This window comes from Phyllostomus discolor, chromosome 9 (assembly GCF_004126475.2).
Source record: "Phyllostomus discolor isolate MPI-MPIP mPhyDis1 chromosome 9, mPhyDis1.pri.v3, whole genome shotgun sequence".
Lineage (NCBI taxonomy): Eukaryota > Metazoa > Chordata > Mammalia > Chiroptera > Phyllostomidae > Phyllostomus > Phyllostomus discolor.
This window is the reverse complement of record NC_040911.2, coordinates 27,096,166-27,114,204: the sequence shown is the minus strand read 5'-3', so window position 1 is coordinate 27,114,204 and position 18,039 is coordinate 27,096,166. Positions and strand designations below refer to the sequence as shown.

The 18,039-nt window shown below is 48.4% G+C and overlaps 1 protein-coding gene across 16 annotated transcripts in view; it reads left to right on the top strand.

The window, feature by feature from the left end:
- Positions 1-10,684, top strand: part of FHOD3 (formin homology 2 domain containing 3) — a 428,661-nt gene extending 417,977 nt beyond the window's left edge. For 13 of the 16 annotated variants that reach the window (XM_036009142.1, XM_036009140.1, XM_036009138.1 and 10 more), the window contains one exon: positions 10,075-10,684. In XM_036009142.1, coding sequence (XP_035865035.1) covers positions 10,075-10,157 — 83 coding nt within the window. In that variant the 3' untranslated portion in view covers positions 10,158-10,684. The remainder of the gene's footprint in view (positions 1-10,074) is intronic. The other 3 variants (XM_036009146.1, XM_028524348.2, XM_028524349.2) reach the window with 1 other exon arrangement.
- The last annotated feature ends 7,355 nt before the right edge of the window (positions 10,685-18,039 follow it).

The window sequence follows — 18,039 nt, the reverse complement described above, 5'->3', positions numbered from 1 at the left end:
TGTCCACACTCTCTCCGCCCCGTGAGCTGAATCCCAGTTGCTCCAGGCCAAAGTGGCATTCCCTTTCTGCCTGGCTGAAGGAGGTGAAATAGTATTTCCTTGTGGTTTTAACTGACTTTGCCCTGCATACTAAAAGGTTGAATTGAGTCTCTTGCCATTTGCATCTCTTCTTTTGTGGATGGCTTGTCCATACTGTTTCCCTATTTTTCTCTTGCTCTTTCTCATGATAAGATGTCTATTTTTTAAATAGCTTTTAAAATGAAATTCATAAAAGGCTCATGAAGGTCTAATGTAGATTACCTTCAGTGTTTGCCCTTTATCACCCTCCTATTGGTTACTTCAAAAAACTGGTAAGCAAATGGCTAAGCAAATGGCAGAAACCTTGTACCCGCTCACTCCTGGTCCTGCTATAACAGGGAACCTCAGTGCAAGAATCCCCCCGCTCCAGGAGGGTCTGGGAAAAGCATGTGTGTGTGGTGATCAGGGTGGGAGGGCAACCGAAGGAGAGGAGTAGAGAAAGGATGGCAGGCCAGGGGGTACCCTCACAAAGGTGGACAGGTTTGGGCCAGGGAAAAGAGGCTGCACGCGACAGTGGCCTGGCCAGTCCCCAGGGTCCCAGGGTTTGCCCCCCTCCTGTAGTTTGCACATGTCAGCAGGGAGTGCCGGCCCTGCCTTCTGGTCCAGAGAGGACCACGTTCTCACAGAGACGCATAATGTCAGTGGGAACAGCCACACAGGCGTCATTAAGTTTCCTCTTCAATCTGGCCAGAGAGATATTGTGCCTGGTTTTGTTGTTGACATAAAATAATATCCTTCAGTATCGTTTCCATTCCAACCTTATGCAAAACAGCCGTATGTTCTTTTTATTTAGCCAAACACATTTCATCCTGCGATGCAGTTACTACAACAAATACTGCACTCGATGTACGTAAATGTTTATCGGTGACAGGTTTAATTTATTACTAATGGCACAATCCACAGAAATTTAAGATAGGGGAAGTTAACTTTGATTTCCATTTAAAGGGTGATAAACTTCAGCTTTTCACAAGAGGGTAAAAGAATAAGAAAAAAAAATTTTCAAAATCAACATAAACTTTTGCCTTTTGGGCCCCGCCCTGAAACAACACTGTATTTTATTTGATGGTTTAATGGTTGCAGTAAGGCAAGTGGATAATGAATAACCAACATATTTGGGCTGTAACTCAGTTGGCCAAAGACAATAATAGTCCAGCAATTGCAGGAAACTAAACAGAATCCATCCCATAACCTAGAAATTTATGACCTGCAAGCCACTTGAGAATTCTCTGAGAAAATTAAATGTCTGCTTTCCCATTTGGTGCTGGTGGCCAGGCCTACATGCAGCAAATATCCTGCTAAAGCCTAAAATATGCAGTCAGTTGGAACTCAGCAAGGGCATCTTCGTCGATTCGCAGGTTCCCTTGGCTCAGTCCTGTTGCTTTCCCAGCTGGCGTCATTAGGGTCTCTTTAAGCAGAAGGTTCCGAATTGTCCCATTGAGTTCCAGCCTGTGGAAGGGCGGATCCCACATCACATGTGCTCCCACAGGGTCTAGACACGGCTCTCCAACCGGCTGGTGCCCCTGACCAAAGGGGAGCGTTCTCCGAGCTTTTCGTTTTTCTTTTTTTACTTTGGCTTTCTCTTCTCGTCATATTGGGGCAGGTGTTTTGTCCCAGGGCTGTTTGTCCTCTTAGACCTCCCAGATGTTGGCCTTTTCTAGAAAACCCTGACGCTGACCAACACAACATATGGGCATGATCAACACAGCATATGGGTAGAATCATTATGGGCATGATTCTACAGGATGGGCCCCAATGGCTGGGATGAGAGGGGCCCCCTCCCCAGTGCTCTTTTCTCTTGGACCCATCTTGAGAGGAGGGGCTTCACCCAGCTGGCTACCTGCGTGTGGCCACTCGCCCAGATGATCATGGAAAAGAGCAGGGATTAGGGACTCATGGTCCGTCCTTACTCTCTTCCCCAGTGCCTTGCCATAGCAGAGAGAGGTGGATGCCGCTTCTCTGCTGAGTTTCCCTCCTGGGGAGTGTCGGGGCCCCACCTGTGACATGACAGTGGAGTTTTGGGCTCAGGGCTATATTTCTCTAAAGACGTGATCACTTTGATGTGACCTACAAGTCATCGGCCAATTTCTTAGCCATTTAGGATGGTAAGGTTGGGTACCCTTACAGGAGGTTTCTCAGTGGGCAGAGCCAGAAGTTCGATTCCAGGGCCCGTTGGGAAAGGAACGCAGAACTGATCTGATTTCCGTCCTAACTGAGCCTCATCCCCTCACGCCAGGGCTTCCTCTCCTGTGTGTCTCTCCTGAAGCTTTGGCATTCCTCTCAAAAGGCATGCGGCCTGTTTTACATGGATTTGATATAACTACAGCCTTATTTTACTTCTCTTGCAAAATACGGAGGGGTGCCCTGCTATGTACTAAGTCGAATTTCATGGAGAAAGAGAATGATTGAATCTGAAAAATGATCGAATCTCTTTCTGGGAAAATGCAATTTATGTCTTACAGAATACTAGACTCAGCCCCGGACCTGATCGGTACACAGCTCACTTCAGTTGTCTCTGCTTTTCCAAAGTGGTCATTGAAAATACCCAGGAGTCATCTCAGTAATCCCATTTTAAAAGTTTTCTCTGCATTTTAGTTAAATGTTCTTCCTTAATTACTGTGAACCAATTTTATATTTATATAAAATTTATATCTATAGGTCAAGGCAACAATGGCAACAGCCCAGAGGCTTTAAAACAAATGCTCTTGGGAAACAATAAAATGAGATGTTGGAAAGAACTAAAGCCTCCCCTGTCCAACTTTTGTCTCCTCAACAACAGAGGCATTACTCTTTACTCAGCACCTAATTAGTCTTCGAACTCATTAAAGCGCTCAGATCCCTCTGCTGAAGTCAGCTGAGGGTCCCCGCCCAGGCGAACAGGACACAGGACAGGAGGACAAATAGACGAGTCCAGGAAAGCACCAGGTGGAGAGTCGTTCCGTTTTGGAGGGAGACTCGAGGCCATGCGTGTTGGGCGGAGTGCCACCCCCAGGGCTCCTCAGGCTGCTGGCGGAGGGGCCAGGACGGGATGGGCCTGAGAGTGGCTCTCTGATTCTCGGGGCGTGCTTGAAGCCTGTAGTGGGTCTCAAAACCTTTTCCCTAGAAGAGAAAGATGGGGAGGTGAGGGAGGCATTTGTAGCCCCTGCTCTGCATGGAGAGGGCCCTGGAAGCAGGGGTGGGTGAACGCAGGAAAGGGACTTGAAAGACGGAGGTGGGTGCGGGGTGATGGGGGCACGGTCAGAGTCTGGGAAGTGGGGAGAGAAGTGAGGCCCAAACCAGAGCAGGCGCTATCAAAACTGCAGACAGACCCGTGCTTACCGGGGCCCTGGGCGCAGGCCCAACACGGGAATACAGGCCTTGCTTCTGAGCCCACAGGGGTGGGAGCAGCCCCCTACCCCAGAGCAGGGCCAGGCCAGAGGCCAAGACTCTGATATGGCAAGAAGCTGAGTCAGAAGCCTCAGGGTTAGAGAGCTGAGACAGGAAAAATTTTGGAAGTTTCACAGCACTGAATGGCTTTCTGGTTGTTTTGTTTTCAAATAATGCACCCTCCCACCCTCCCATACTGGAAACGCAGCACAGTGAGCAGAGGCTGGCTCGGGCGCTCTCCCCCGCATCTGTGTGTGTATCAGGCACCCACCTGCCCTGGAGAGGGATCTGACCATCTGCCTTTCCCCCTCCGAGAGCTGTTCTGTGGGCAAAGCAGGAGAGGCCCATGAGAGTGCTTTGGAAGGCCAAGCACCTTCCCGACAGAAGGTTATGTGGTATTTCTGTTGCCTTTGCCGCCAAGCTCAAAAGCAGTTTCCAAGCTCAGAGTTTCAGGCAACAGAGGAGGAAACTGGGTCCTCCATGATTACTTGGTCTCACTGAACCTGTCTTCGTCTTTTTTTTAAAAGATTTTATTTATTTATTTTTAGACAGAGGGGAAGGGAGGGAGAAAGAGGGAGAGAAGCATCAATGTGTGGTTACCTCTCGTGTGCCCCCTTCTGGGGACCTGGCCTGCAACCCAGGCATGTGCCCTCAACTGAGAATTGAACTGCGACTCTGGTTCACAGGCTGGTGCTCAATCTACTGAGCCACTCCAGCCAGGGCTGAACCCGTCTTCTTTGATGCCATTAGGTCAGCAGTGCCAGCCTCCCAGGGCAGTTGCAAGGGTTAAGCGAGGCACCCGTGACAGGTTCCCACTGCCCTCCTCCCTCCCTTCCATACTCTGTGATGTTGCTGCTCAAAGGACCTGAACCTGGAGGGACTGCGAAGCTTTCTGTAGGTGCTTGGGGGCCTCTGTGTCGAAGTCAGAAGAGCCTGTGCACAGACATCACTCCTACCCAGCTGGCACTCTGCTACCCTCCTCCGCCTCACCCCACCCACCCCTGTCCACTTCACTCAGCTGCTTTAACTTGTAGCCCAGACCCGCCCTCACCTTTCGTTTTACCTGCACGATGCTGGTTTCATGGGCTTGCACCTGTGCTGCAGAGGCTGTGCTGTCAGCACGGTACCTGTCCAGCAGTGTGGTGAGAGGGAGGGCTGGTGGCCTGGACTTCCCCAGAAAGGGGGAAGGCAGTTCTCTCTTGCCCAACACTTGCAATAATGCTGAAAACTGAGTCTGCAGATCCTGAGCCGCCTGCCCTTCTTATCTGTAGACTTCCCTGGTTGATGTTGCTTCTCCCCAAAAATGATGGAGAGAACTTGTTTAATTTCTTTCCTCTCAGGCCACACTCCACCCTCTGCCTCCCCTCACCCATCACAGGACTTACAGGAGGCGGTGTGTTTTTGCATTTCCACTATTGCTCTCTGGCCAGCGCCCACCTAGGAGCCAGAGCCATTATGGAGGAGCCCTGCGTGTGAATATAGCCACAGAGATAGGAGGGAAGCGTGATGGGAACCAAGACTGTGGTGAGACTAGGGGTGATAAGAAACCCCTGATGCCTTAAGTGTTTCCAAGATTCATTTCAGCATGAGTGAACTTAATTTGGGGTTCCACAAGGCTCAGAGGCTGCAGCCCTGTCCCCACAAGGGCTACCACCTTCCTGAGGGCCTGCCTCTCCCTGCATCTGGGTCACATGGCAATGACTGAAGTCAGGGACCCCAACCCTGGCTGGCCATTCGTTCTCTTGGGAAGGTTAAAAAGCAGTGTGTGGGCCTCTCCCTGAGACCTTTATTCTGTGTGCCTGGGCTGAGCCTCAGAAGTCAAGCTGGGCATGGTGAAGTTTGAGAGCTTCGGCTTGTTGTTCAAGTTCCACTTCTTAAAGTTTTTATTTAGAAAAAATATATACTTATAGAAATGTTGCAAAAATAGCACAGAGAGTTGCCTTATGTCCTTTCCCCAGGCTGCCCTACTGTTAACACCTTGCACAGTACAGGGCAGTTTATCGAAAGTAAGGAATGAACACCAACCGGCACAGTCCTGTTCACAGGGAGGCTTGATTCGGCTTCCGCCAGCTTTCCCACCGCAGTCCTCTCTGCTCCATGCGCCCGCCCAGGGCCTCCTCCTGCCTGGGGGGGCCATTTCACAACCTTGACACTTTCGAAACGTACTGGTCCATTTTGTGGAATGCCCATCAATTTAGGAAACCTCTGCTTTTAATGTATAGGACTTTATGAGTCCAAAAAGAGAGAGAGAGATGGAGGGTGGAAATAAGGGGAAAAAAACCTCAGACAGTTAAATAATTGACTTCCACCAAAACCAAAACCCCATAGAAAATTTAACATTGAATCACTAAGGACTATACACCTTAAAACAGTTTCCTACATTTAAGTCCAAAGGGCACGCCTGGACCCGGCATTCTTCCCCTCTCAGCAGCCGGGTCCCTGGAGGAACAGGGGGCATACGAATGCACAGGTCTGAGTAGCAGCAGGGCCAGTTACCGCCCAACCACAAGACCCATCCGTGCACGACCTTGAAGTTCCATCAGTCCCCTTTATCTTAGACACACCACCTGCAGTGTATGTGGTAGAAAATCCTTAGAATCTTAGAAATTACAAAAATCCAACTTATTTCCATTGTTTGATACGACATGCAAAAAGTGAAAAGCAATCTGTCAGTGAGCCAAAAGTGAAGGAGGCAAAAAATGGACTTCTGTGACCTGGAAGTAAAACGCGGTGCGTTTTGCATCCCTGTGAAAGATGGGCAGGCGGTGCCCTGCCAAGCTTCAGCAGGGCATGGCTGTTTCTGGGCTGGGCTCAGTCAAATGCCCTGGCTCAGGCTCCTCTCCACCACTCTCTGTGTGCGCTTGGGCTGGGACTCAGTCTCTGCCATTTACTCACTTACTGTGCAGATACCCACCTCATAGGCTTTCGACAAAGATCAAATGGAATAATCCATGTTCCGGCTCAGCAAACCAGCCCCCACTGCCATTATTCTCAGATTCAACTCATCTTAGCAAAGGGTCACGTGAGAGCACTTTGTAGGATTAAAGTCTGTTCTCATTTCCAAGGGAGGTGGGAAACGAGAAAAACCTAGGTTTTGTACGAGTCCACAGTCGCCCTGTGCTGCATGCTGACACAGAGGCGCCCCTGTGTCAGATCCCACTGCTGTCACTGCTGCGTGAGAGCTGTCACAGTGCCTGGTGCAGAGTGGCCGTGGGTGCCAGCGAAGTGACCCACGCCATCTTTGGAGGAGCTGCTTTGGAGGAGCTACGAGGCAGACAGGGATAAACGTTTCCTTGGTCTGTTCTCTGTTAAGTGGCTGCGGGGAGGGGAGGCAGTCGCACGGGAGAGGCTGGGGAGCTCCGGCCAGAGCATTTCAGGGGGGAGCAGGAACGGGGAGTGCAGCAGGGCCCAGACATTATCGTGTCAGATGTAACCCTACCCCCGGCACTTGAGAAATCCTCTCTGTGTGATAGAAGACTTGTTTCTGTTGTACATTTCCCACATCCCGCCAGACTCCGTTTGCTGGTCCCCTCATTCTCGTGTGTCCCCAGCCCTCCTTTGTTTTTTGGGAGTGAGAGCCAGCTCCCTGTCTGGACAGGGTCTGCAAATTCTTCACAGCATGTCCCAGTCAGCCCCCTGCCACCCCTCACGATGGCAATACTTGGCTCAAGCAATGTTTGCTGAATGGCAGAGCGACCTGATGAGCAGGCAGATGGATAAACGGACACCGAAAGAGCCCTTTCCATGCATGATTTGAATTGGGGTGCAAAACCGATTTCAACTGATTCCCTTTATTTCACACCTCCTTTAAGTTATAATGTGAATTAACACTTTCACAAAGGAAGGATACAGGTTCTTTTGGGAGGCTAATACATGTGTGTTTATTATGGGGTTATTATATTTATTATTGTATTTGTTGCAAGAGAATTAATCTGAGGCCTACAGAAAGGATTCTGTAGATGGGACAGACTTTTCTAGGAAGACTCAGTTTTCAGGGAAACATCTGGCAAGCAAAGGGACTGTGGCCTACACTGGTTTTCCCTGAAGCGGAGAGCACATAAGTCCATGCGGAAGAGGTGTGGGTGCATCCCAAGGGGTCTGGTGCATGAAAACTTCGAGCAGACCGTGATGCCAAAGGCAGGGTCTCCGCGTTGTCCAGCAGTAAGGCCGGCAAAGCACCTTTGTTCTGTTCTCGCAGCCTGTCCAAGAGAGGCTGGCCCAAGGCCCACATCTATAAGGTGCCAGAGTTCTTGCTCAAGTATTTGCCTGAACCAAACGCTACAGTTACAGGAGTAAAGCCAATGTGTGGCCAGAAGTGGTAAAGCAGGGGTTTTTTTTAAAGATTTTATTTATTTATTTATTTTTTGAGAGAGGGAGGGGGGGGAGGGAGGGAGAGAGGGAGAGAGAGAGAGAGAGAGAGAGAGAGAGACAGAGAGAGAGAGAAACATCAATGTGCGGTTGCAGAGGGTCATGGCCTGCAACCCAGGCATGTACCCTGACTGGGAATCGAACCTGCGACACTTTGGTTTGCAGCCTGTGCTCAATCCACTGAACTACGCCAGCCAGGGCATAAAGCAGAGTTTTAAATGCCATATGGGTAAGGGCATTTTAGGGAGTCTTCTGCCATCATCTGGCCAAGCATGTTCACCTCAAGGCACAAAGACTGTGGTTTGGAGACGCACGGCGTGCTGCCTTCCGCGGCTGGTGACATGTGAGACGTCCTGCAAGTGTGGCGTGGATGTCTTCAGGCAGAACCCTATGTCTTGGGTAAGAGGTCCTAGTAGTCCTTGTTAAGAATGAGAAACATTTTATCTTATTTTCTGCCATTAAAATTATCTTTCTTCAACAAACACTTGAAGGAGTGTTTAAAGGACATAAAAGAGTATTACAGACTAGTATTTTTATTGCAGCCCCATAGAACAAATTCCATTACTCAGTTCAATGTGATCTGCCTCCAGCCAAGGCTCTGGAGCCAAGCATTCTGTCTGCATGAGTTAGACACTCAGTCTGGAGCCCAGGGGGCGGGGATGGGGAGGGCAAGAGTGCAGGAGCAGCTGCAGATGGGCAGCTCCGGGCCCGGCACTAGGCTCGGGGATAAAGTAGTGTGTGCTGGGGGCATGGACAGGTTTTTGTATCTCTGTAAAAACCTACACTTGATGTCTGTGAGCCTTCCAGAAGTGTGTTGGTTCTTTGAGTGAGGTGCTGAGCACACAGTTGGTTCTCCATAAAGTATTTGTTGATTGACCAGTTGATGGATTAGGTGTTGGCCTTGGTTCAAAACGCCAATTCCTGGGAGAGAAGAAACTATTTATTAGTAGATATTGGCCCCTGTTCATTCTGCCATGGGTGTGGGGCTCTCGGGTCCTCTGTCCACAGACTAAGTGGGCTTTTTCCCAGGGGGTGATTGGGGAGACACAGAATGTTGGGTATTGCCTAAAGACATACAATGTGCAGCCCTGGCCTCTGGGAGGCCTCAGAGAACACAGGTCCATGGGCACAGAACAGGTTCAGGAAACTGGGTCTGGTGAGGGAAGATGGGAAGATACTAAGGGTGAGCTTTACTTTCTCTGGCTTCTCATCATCTCAGGGACTTTGGCTGATTTAGGATTTAGTATGGAAGGTAGATTTGTACCACACCTTTTCTGAAAATAGAAGAGGTACCCCAAACTCTGTATGATCTTACGTATAGGATACACCAAACACAGTTGATCAGTTAAGGGGAATGTGATTAGGCAAGCTTTCAAAGGAAGGGCCTTGCCTTGGAAGAGGCAGCTGTCTCCTCACTCACCCTTATCTGGCCTTTATTTGGGCATCAAAACTGATCAGCCCTGAGCAATGGGAAAATCCACAATGCCAGGCTGCACAGAAGCCAATACTAAGTCAGTGAAATATGAGTGTTCTCCTGATGGCCAGTTGTAAGCCCCAGTGAAGGGGTCATTGGTCCTTCCTGAGCCTTGTGGGTTTTGCAGAGAATATCCACCAAATCCACCCAGAGGTTTGGCAGTTCGCTACTTGGCATCCAGTCTGCAAGGAGTCCCTTGTCATTCTCGCTAGAGGCCCTTTGATGCACTGAGACTGAGACCCACGATGCTCACAGACTCACCCTGACTGCTGTCCCCCTGCTCTGGGTTCTCTTAACACCTTGCTGTCCCAGGCCACAGGTTCTTTGTTCTGTCCCCCTCTGTGGGGTTATCTTACACCTGACTTGTGTCACGGGAACTCACATTCCCTTAGGCTCTGTGATCACCTTCCCGCCTCTGACCCAGTCCTTGCGCTGGTCAGAGGCGGGGTTCTCCACGTGCGTGTGCACTTCTGCAGCTTGCACCCATTTCTCAGACTCTGGAAGGACGGGCCTCTTCTCCCTTCTTCCCTTACAAGGTGCCCCCTCTGCTAGGCTCTCCAGGTCAGTGCCTGTGGCATTTTCAGGTCAGTTTCTTGCAGCCCCAAGAGTTTTCCTGCCTTGGCAGATAGTCGGCCAGGGTACTCCAGCAGGAGCAGGATCAGCTGAGCCTCTGTGAGCCCCGAGACTTCCCTGGGAGTCCTCGGGGAACCAGGGCTGCTGGGCCAAAATCCCTACGCCTGGCTGCTAACCTCCTTCTCTTCTTCCTTTGCGACCTGCTCACAACACGGCAGTGCGGCGGACCCTGAAGAGCGGCCTGACTCCAGAAGAAGCCAGAGCCCTGGGCCTGGTGGGCACCTCGGAGTTGCAGCTGTGATACCCGTGGGCGCCCTGAGAAGTGTGCCTGAGTGGACTGCGTGCTCCTGCAGGACAGAGTCCCTCCCGTGGGGGCGGGGAGACTGCACGTGAACACCTGGAGGCTCTGAAAGGGAGCGCCGTTCCTCAGCGTCACCGCGTGGCTGTGTTGCGCGCTGTGCGCCGACACGGATCTGTGGGAGTCTCCTTCACGTACTTTCTTCATTGTGTCGGCTGTGTTCCTCTTGTTTCCGTGATACCTGGTTTAGTAGTTCCAAAGTGTGACGCCTTTCCTGTGCAAGGAACAGCCCTTTTAAGGAGCAAATCACTTCTGTCACAGTTACTATGGTCATTATGAGGCAATTGGATTAGATTCACAGACTGGGTCTCTCCACCCCACCAAAATATCCAGATGTAAGCTCCAAAATTGTACACAAAAGAAAGCACAGATTGTTTACCAGTTGTGGATTTTAGATGTACTAAATGTTTATACGAACTCATAAATGTACACCATGTTTCAAATACTAAATAAAGAGTTTAATGTCATAACCAGAAACTTTTGTTCTCTTGGCTGGAGAATCTTAAACAGCTCCACAGGCTTCCTCCTTCTGGATCAGCAAAACCAATTCTCAGATTCACCAAAAGGACCCTGGCTCAGAATGAGCCAGGCCCTGTGGGTTTTTGTTCTTGTTACTAGGATGAGAAGCTCTGACAAGGTGTTCTTTGTAGCTCCTGATGAATTAAGGCGTTGGGGTTTGTTGCAGGATGAGCTAGCAATAACCTTACGTGCATGCTTTGTTTTGCTCCATTGCAGTGTGGAAGCAAACATTAGAGTAGCATTTCAAAGATCTGAACTATTCTGCAACTCACTCACTCACCTCTTTATGTAAAAATTCATTTTCTCAAAAAACTTACCAGTCACCAAAACAAAATGGAAATTGAACCTTTTAACTACAGAGAATGACAAGTGTCGTCCTTGGCACTCAGTACCGGTCATCAGAAGCTAAGGTGTCCAGACTGGGAGGTGCTGTGAGGGGCTCTTAGCAATGGCAGAGCCACGTAGAAGGGGCCACTGTCCACGTGGTAGCTGAGCCCTGCACTGAAGGTCACTTGGTCCAAGGTCACATGGCTCCCTGCGAAGAAACTCTGCCTCTGAAACCAGAGCAAGGAAAACCACTGCAGCAGGTATGTGGGGGGTCGAAAGATCATCGTGTCACTGATTCTACCTTCGCCTGACTTTCAGCACCTCTGTGACTCTGCATTGCTGAATCTGGGCATGATTTCTAGGCAAGATGCAGTTGTATTGTCTAAACAGCCAAGGAGCACAGATTCACCCCACAGGCCTCTGTGACTGTGTACCCACCTCCCCCTGCCCCCTACTGCATCCTCACTTATTGAGCAACAGGGAGCTCTTTCCAGCAGGCATTTGTCAAGAAATACATGATGAATGTGAGCACCCCAGGAGAACCCGGGACTTGCAAGAGTTAGGTCTGTATGTTACAGACAATTGAGTTTATTTCATCACTTTCTTAAAAGACATTAGGTATTAATGCTTATTTCCTTATGGTTCTAAATAATGTAATATTCTGCATATGGTTTAGTGGTTTGCGAGTGTTTATTTGCCTTGGCACTGAATACAGACATAGAAAGTCTGAATCACTGGGGATCATGATGCACAAAAAAAGGAAGTCGAGTTTTTCTCACAGTTTAATAAACAAATAATTTGATGCCCTTATAGGGGCCCTAGGTGTTCTGCTGAATTATTGCTTTAGGATAAAAGGTCACAATTGGAAGGAAGTGACTGAATACATCTAATGTTAATTTTATTTTAAGAATTAAAGTCTCAGAGTAAGCAGCAAGCTAAATGAATTTCTTGGTTACAGCTAAGTAAACAGGGTTTCTTTTTATTGGGAACTTGGTTTAGCACTTTTTAGTGAAACTGAAGGATTTTTCCTGTTGCTCATTGCCACTCTCCGTGCTGCCACTCACTCTGGCTTCCTCTGTTAGCATGGTTTGACCTGGGAGGTTAAATTTCTTAAAAAGACCTTTGAGAAGCATTAAAGTGAAAGGTACCTCACACCTACGAGATGCTATTTCTAATCTCGCTGATCATCACCGTAGATATTCTTGTGCCTCACTCTGAATTTGGGCTGAAATTGCTGCTGATAAAGACAAATGCTTTTCTGTTAAAGATGCCTGGGTTTGGGTTTCTCTGGAATCTTAAGGCTTTTTTCTTTCTATTTTAAAAATAACTTAGGGATTTGGGGATAGAGGGACGGTTGCACGGGGACATGGAGTGCTGGAGACCCTGTTTTGTTTTCTCCTGAGTCCATAACTGAACACAGTGCCAGAGGGAAGCAGGAGTTACAGGAGGCCTGATTTCCAAACTCCCAGCCTGCAGGTGTCTGCCTCATTGTTCACAGCTCCCAAGTCCACCCTTTCTGAGTTCACAGACCTGGCGTGGTGTATTAATAGGTACCACTGTAGTTAAGGGCCACTCAACCACAGCAGGTCCCAACTGTGGGAACCTCTGTGTTACTTTATAAGAAAGGGTCTTTGCAGATGTGACTAAGTTAAGGGCTTAGACATGGGGAGGTTATCCTGGATTTTGTAGGTGGGCCCTAAACCAATCATAAGTGTCCTTGTCAGAGAGAGACAGAGGGAGATCTGATACACATGAAAGAGGAGAGGAAGTTATGAAGACAGAAGCAGAGATTAAAGGGATGTGGCCACAAGCTAAGGGATGCCAGCGGCCACTGGAAGTTGGGAGGAGGCGAGGAACAAGCTCTCCCTGGAGTCTCTGGTGTGGCACCTCAGTGGTGTGGCACCCCAGTGACACTTTGATTCTGGTCCAGGGACACTGTTGAAACTGATGTTGAACTTCTGGTCTCCGGAGCTATCAGAGAATGAATTTCTGTTGTTTTAAGCCTCCCCTTTGTGGTAACGTGTTGTGGCAGCTCCAGAAAAATAATATAACACAAGTATGTACTGAGGGCCTGTATTGCAGGTGTCCCTGTGCTGGGGACAGGGGACTCGGCTGGGAGAAGGACAGTTGTGATCCTTCCCCTTAGGTAACTTACCTGGGGCCATGAGAGGTGGTTGTTAAGTAAAATTAAAATTTAGTTTAACCAGCCACTTGCAGCTAGGTATGCATTTTGTCAGAGAGGTAACAATCAAAAGCACCCAGTTGCCTAGGATAAGGGACATAATATCTTTGCAATTACAGTGAAGATCCATGATCCATGATATGATCCATTAACATATCTCATCAATTTTTTTTAAAAGAGTCTATTTTGTAGAAAAATCCATTGTGTTTGCTAAGTAATTCAGGGACGGGAAATTGGACTTCCTGAATGATTTTTTAAAATAGCTAAAGTTTTTATTAAAGGCATCTGTGTGGGGGCATTTGTTATGTATTATTCTATATAACCCTTATTGCCACTCTGCATTTTCATTTTGCATAGGAAGAAACTGAGGATGAGCGATGCTAAGTATCTGTCCCCAAGGACACGATCTAGGGAGGGAGTGGTATGTCCTGGCTGGTCTCACTGGTTTAAGATGGCTTGTTAGTTTGACACTCAGCTCTGTTTCTGGCCCACACAAGCAGGACAGACTGACCCGTGATGGGCCTGGTGGGTGGGAGCCGTCAGCCCCACCCTGACCAAGCCAATCCTGGGGCTGGGGTGTGTGCAAAGTGGCAGCACCATCTACATTCCTCTTGGTAAGTGTTGATAGTTATGCACACATTTCACATCAACTATTAATAATTGACATTCTCTTCATCCACCCACCCATCCGCCCATCTATGTCCAACAGAAGCAGGAAAGGTTCAGAAGCTCAAAGTCATCCTGTGTGAGTTTATGCTGGAATGACCCCACTCTGATGGGCGAAAGGACAGGGAGAGGCATCACGTGGGCTGCTGATGGGCAGCTGAGGGAGGGCCAAGTGTTTATATCGTCCTAATGAACACTACTTAGTTATTGTCTTTAAAAAGAATTCTTAAGAAGATCCACCTGAAGTACAGATTTACGATTTTGTAGTTCAAGCCCCATTTCAGTGGTTGACATAGTAGAAATTATTCCTAACTACCGGGTCAGCAACAAAGATTTGTTTCCAGAATGTTTAATGATTTGTAAGTAGAGCACTTACATGTACAGGGAAATAAATTGGATGGATAATCGGATGCAACACCTGAGAATGAAAAAGAGCACATCCTGACCATTACCGAGGAGCGCCTGTGACACCCCAGTTCACCAGGACCGTTCGGGATCGGTGGGCACTGGCCCCACCGTGCCTCCAGGGCTCCATGCTGCAGGCTGCTTGCTCGTGGCCTGTGGGGAAGACAGGTTTGCAGGTGCCGGCCCCCAGGCCTTCAGAGACTCCAGCACCCTCACCTCCTCATCTCCCATTGGAGGGCTAGACAACCACTTTCTATTTAACACATTTTCATCTATTCCTTTTGATAGAAACTTTAGGTTACCTGGTTTAGGAGGAAACAGATTTTGGTCAGATGTCAAGGATATTCCATGGAGGACCTGCACAGCATGTTACACACATGCATTACATCAGCCACGAGGTAAGGAGGTGCCTGCTGCTCCTCTGTAATAGCCTTGCAATGTTCGGGCTGGCCGGTCGACCCAGCTAAGCAGAGGCATTGGCTTTTGCTCTTTCAGAAAATAAACCAGAAAGTTCATTTTCCTTTAGAGATAGTGCCTGCCTCTTAATAGTGTCTGCCTGTAAGTAAGTGCTGTCACAGCTGCACTGCTCTCTGGGAGGGGGTCCACTGAGGGACAGCCAGGTACTTCTGGGCAGGGAGTAGGCTGGGAAAATGAAGCAGTTGCCTTGTCCAAAAACACTTGAGTTGTGTACTCAGTGGAATAATTATATTCTGGTAAACTCCAACTTTCATATAAGTTAAGCTGGCTGCCTGGGGGTTTTTATAGATGCTTTATCCAGTTCCTGAAAAAAAGGGTCCTTGGTGATACGCTGGTTTAGACAAGGTCATTTTTACTGGGACTCAGCACACAGCAGCCACTGGTAGACTTGAGTAATCAACATCAGAGCACTTCTTCACTTAAAGGTGAGGCAAAAGACTGGAAGTAGCAAGGGAATAATGGAGTCTATTCCCAGCTTCACCCATCTTCCATGGAAGGAAATGGGGTTCTAACCCAGCAGCCCCTCTCAGCAGGTATGAAAAAATAACTTATCCCTTTTTGGAAGAAAAACTGTCCTGAAATGGTCAGGGTTGTGCAAATTTATACAACTTCCTAAATAAACATATGTATACAGAATTTCACTGTTGGATTAAACTTTATAAACTTGTGTTAAGAAACAAATGTATTTTTCATGACAACATAAGGGTATTTTTTATTGTATAACCCACAGAAAATCCAGGGCCTTTAGCCCTGGCCAGTGGCTCAGTTGGTTGGAGCATCATCGTGCTCCAAAAAAGATGGGTTTGATCCCCAGGCAGGGCATGTGCGGGAGGCAACTGATTGATGTTTCTCTCTCTCAAATCAATACACGTCCTTGGATGAGGTTTAAAAAAAAAATTCCGGGGCCTTCATTGGCTGAGTTTCAGTACTTTGGTAAGGCTGATTTTTGAATGTCTTATACTTGATTGAATTCTTCCTATTTTTGATTGATTTTATAATATTGAAGGTGATTCCCCATTTTTTTGAATGGTCTAAAACATGAGTTGTGAAGACAGTAATTAAGGCCACAGCAGTCTGTCTTAGAATCAAATATTTAAAGAAAAATGGTTTCTTACTAACTTGCTCAATAAGCCTATATCCTGGGACCCTACGCTGCTCTGGAACCTGTGGGCTGTGGGCGGGAGCCACCTGTGGGAGCTGTGCCTCAGGGAGCACGTGGCACTTAACAAGTGCAGACCCTCAGGAGCCAACTGTACCCACCTGTATCCCGAGGGATGACCTCATTTACAAGTCAAGTCTGAAGTTTGAAGTTGGGAACTAGAGACTTGGTAAAGGTAAGCTGCTTTTCCATCTTATTAACCTTGTCCTTAGTAGTGTGTCCCTTACAGCTTTTGCTTGAGGGATGAGGTCTCTTAGCTGGATCAGAACTATTTTGAGGGCTTTTTGTGTTCCTGTCCTGGTTGGTCCACAAGATGTTCTGAGCTACTCTTTATGCTGTGGGAAAAAAGAAGTAACAATAGTTTCTAGAGGAATATCTGGTACTTTGAGAAATGTCATTTCTTTTTTTTTTTCTTAAAGATTTTATTTATTTATTTATTTAGAGGGGGAGGGAGGGAGAATGAGAGGGGGAGAAAATCAGTGTGTGGTTGCCTCTCCCGTGGACCCCACTGGGGACCTGGCCCACAACCCTGGCATGTGCTGTGACTGGGAATCGAACCTGAGACCCTCTGGTTTACAGCCCATGCTCAATCCACTGAGCTACACCAGCCAGGGTGAGAAATGTTATTTCTTGATTGATCCTTTCTGAGCTCAGGTGTCCTCAAAGCCAGGCTCACCCGCTCCTCCGGAGGACAGAGATGAGCTGCTTTAAGATGCAAACCTGTCCCTTCATCTCTGTCAGCTTTCCCCACTGGAGGCGCGTGGAGGCCTAGAGGCTGCGCTGCTTTGGTGACTCTGACCGCCACGTGGACAGAGTGCAGGCTCAGCACGGCACACTCTGCAGCCGGGACGAGGCCAGTTTCCCAAGGTAAGCAGTATCGTGCTGACTCATCTCACCCCTGGCTTTCCCTGGAAGCCAGGAGTTGTCAAAACATATAAAGTAGGAAAGGATAGTGTGTTGAAGAAAGGCGTCTTAAATCAGGTAAACGTCTCTGTTCTTTGTTAACATTGTGGGAAAAGGCTTTGCAGCAGACTGATTCTGAGAGTTGTAATGAACACACAGTGCAGGGATGGTCTGAGAGGGCTGTCCAGTGGAACTTTCTGTGGTGCTGGAAATCTCCACGTGTGAGCTCTTCCACATGGTGGCCATGAGACCTGTGTGAGTGTCGAACACTGGAAATGCCAGTAGACTAGAGAAGTTTTTATTGAGCTTCAATGGCTACTTGTGGTTATTTGCCCAGATCTGAGGACACACCTTTGCATGTACTTTGTTGGTGTTTATTCATTTCACATGTAGGTTTTGTGTGAGATTTGTGTATAAAATTGCTTTCGACTACCGTTTACTCCATCAGGAACTTCGAGCAGTGCCCACTCCCTCCCTGACCAGGGAACTCTGAGCCGTGGGAGTTCTCGTCCTCAAGGGGGAATTCTGTGATCGATGTTGGGTGCTCTCAAAAACGCACCCTTCTCTCTGGAGGCATCTGCATCTTCCCATTTGGTGATCCCAGCCAAGTCTTTTTGGGGGACAGTTGACTCACAGGATAGCCTATTGCCATTTTAACTGCTTCACTCTCTAAACATCCGTCTCATTGGTGAGTTCTCCCTGTGTAACCCAGTCAGCCTCCATTCTGCTGGCGGCCTTTTTTGAGGAGTGCTCCTCCCATCCGCCAGCTTTACGGGCGTCACACCCCTGTCCCTGGCTGTCTCGTATGTTTTAGTTTTATCTTGGCATTTGTTTTTTAAATGAAGTCTGATGAGGCGAAGGAGCACACACTTGAGGAGAGGAGAGATGTGGCAGATGTATGTCCACCGCTCTCTCCGTCCATCTTCACTGAGAGCCTTCGTGGAGCCAGAGAGCACTGAGTTCCCATGGGCCCACCTTGTGTGAATGTCCAGATGGTCAGAGCACAAGTTAGCACGTCATGAATAAAATTGGGTAAGTGGGGCACTGAGAGCCCCCAGAGGCCTTGCTCTCTGTTTGAACCAGAACGGATGTGAGCACAAGGCAGGTGATGGCATTCTAAGAAGCAGGGACGACCTCGGAACCCTAACATGTTCTTTCTTGCTCGTGTCACTGTCTGTGCCAGCCGA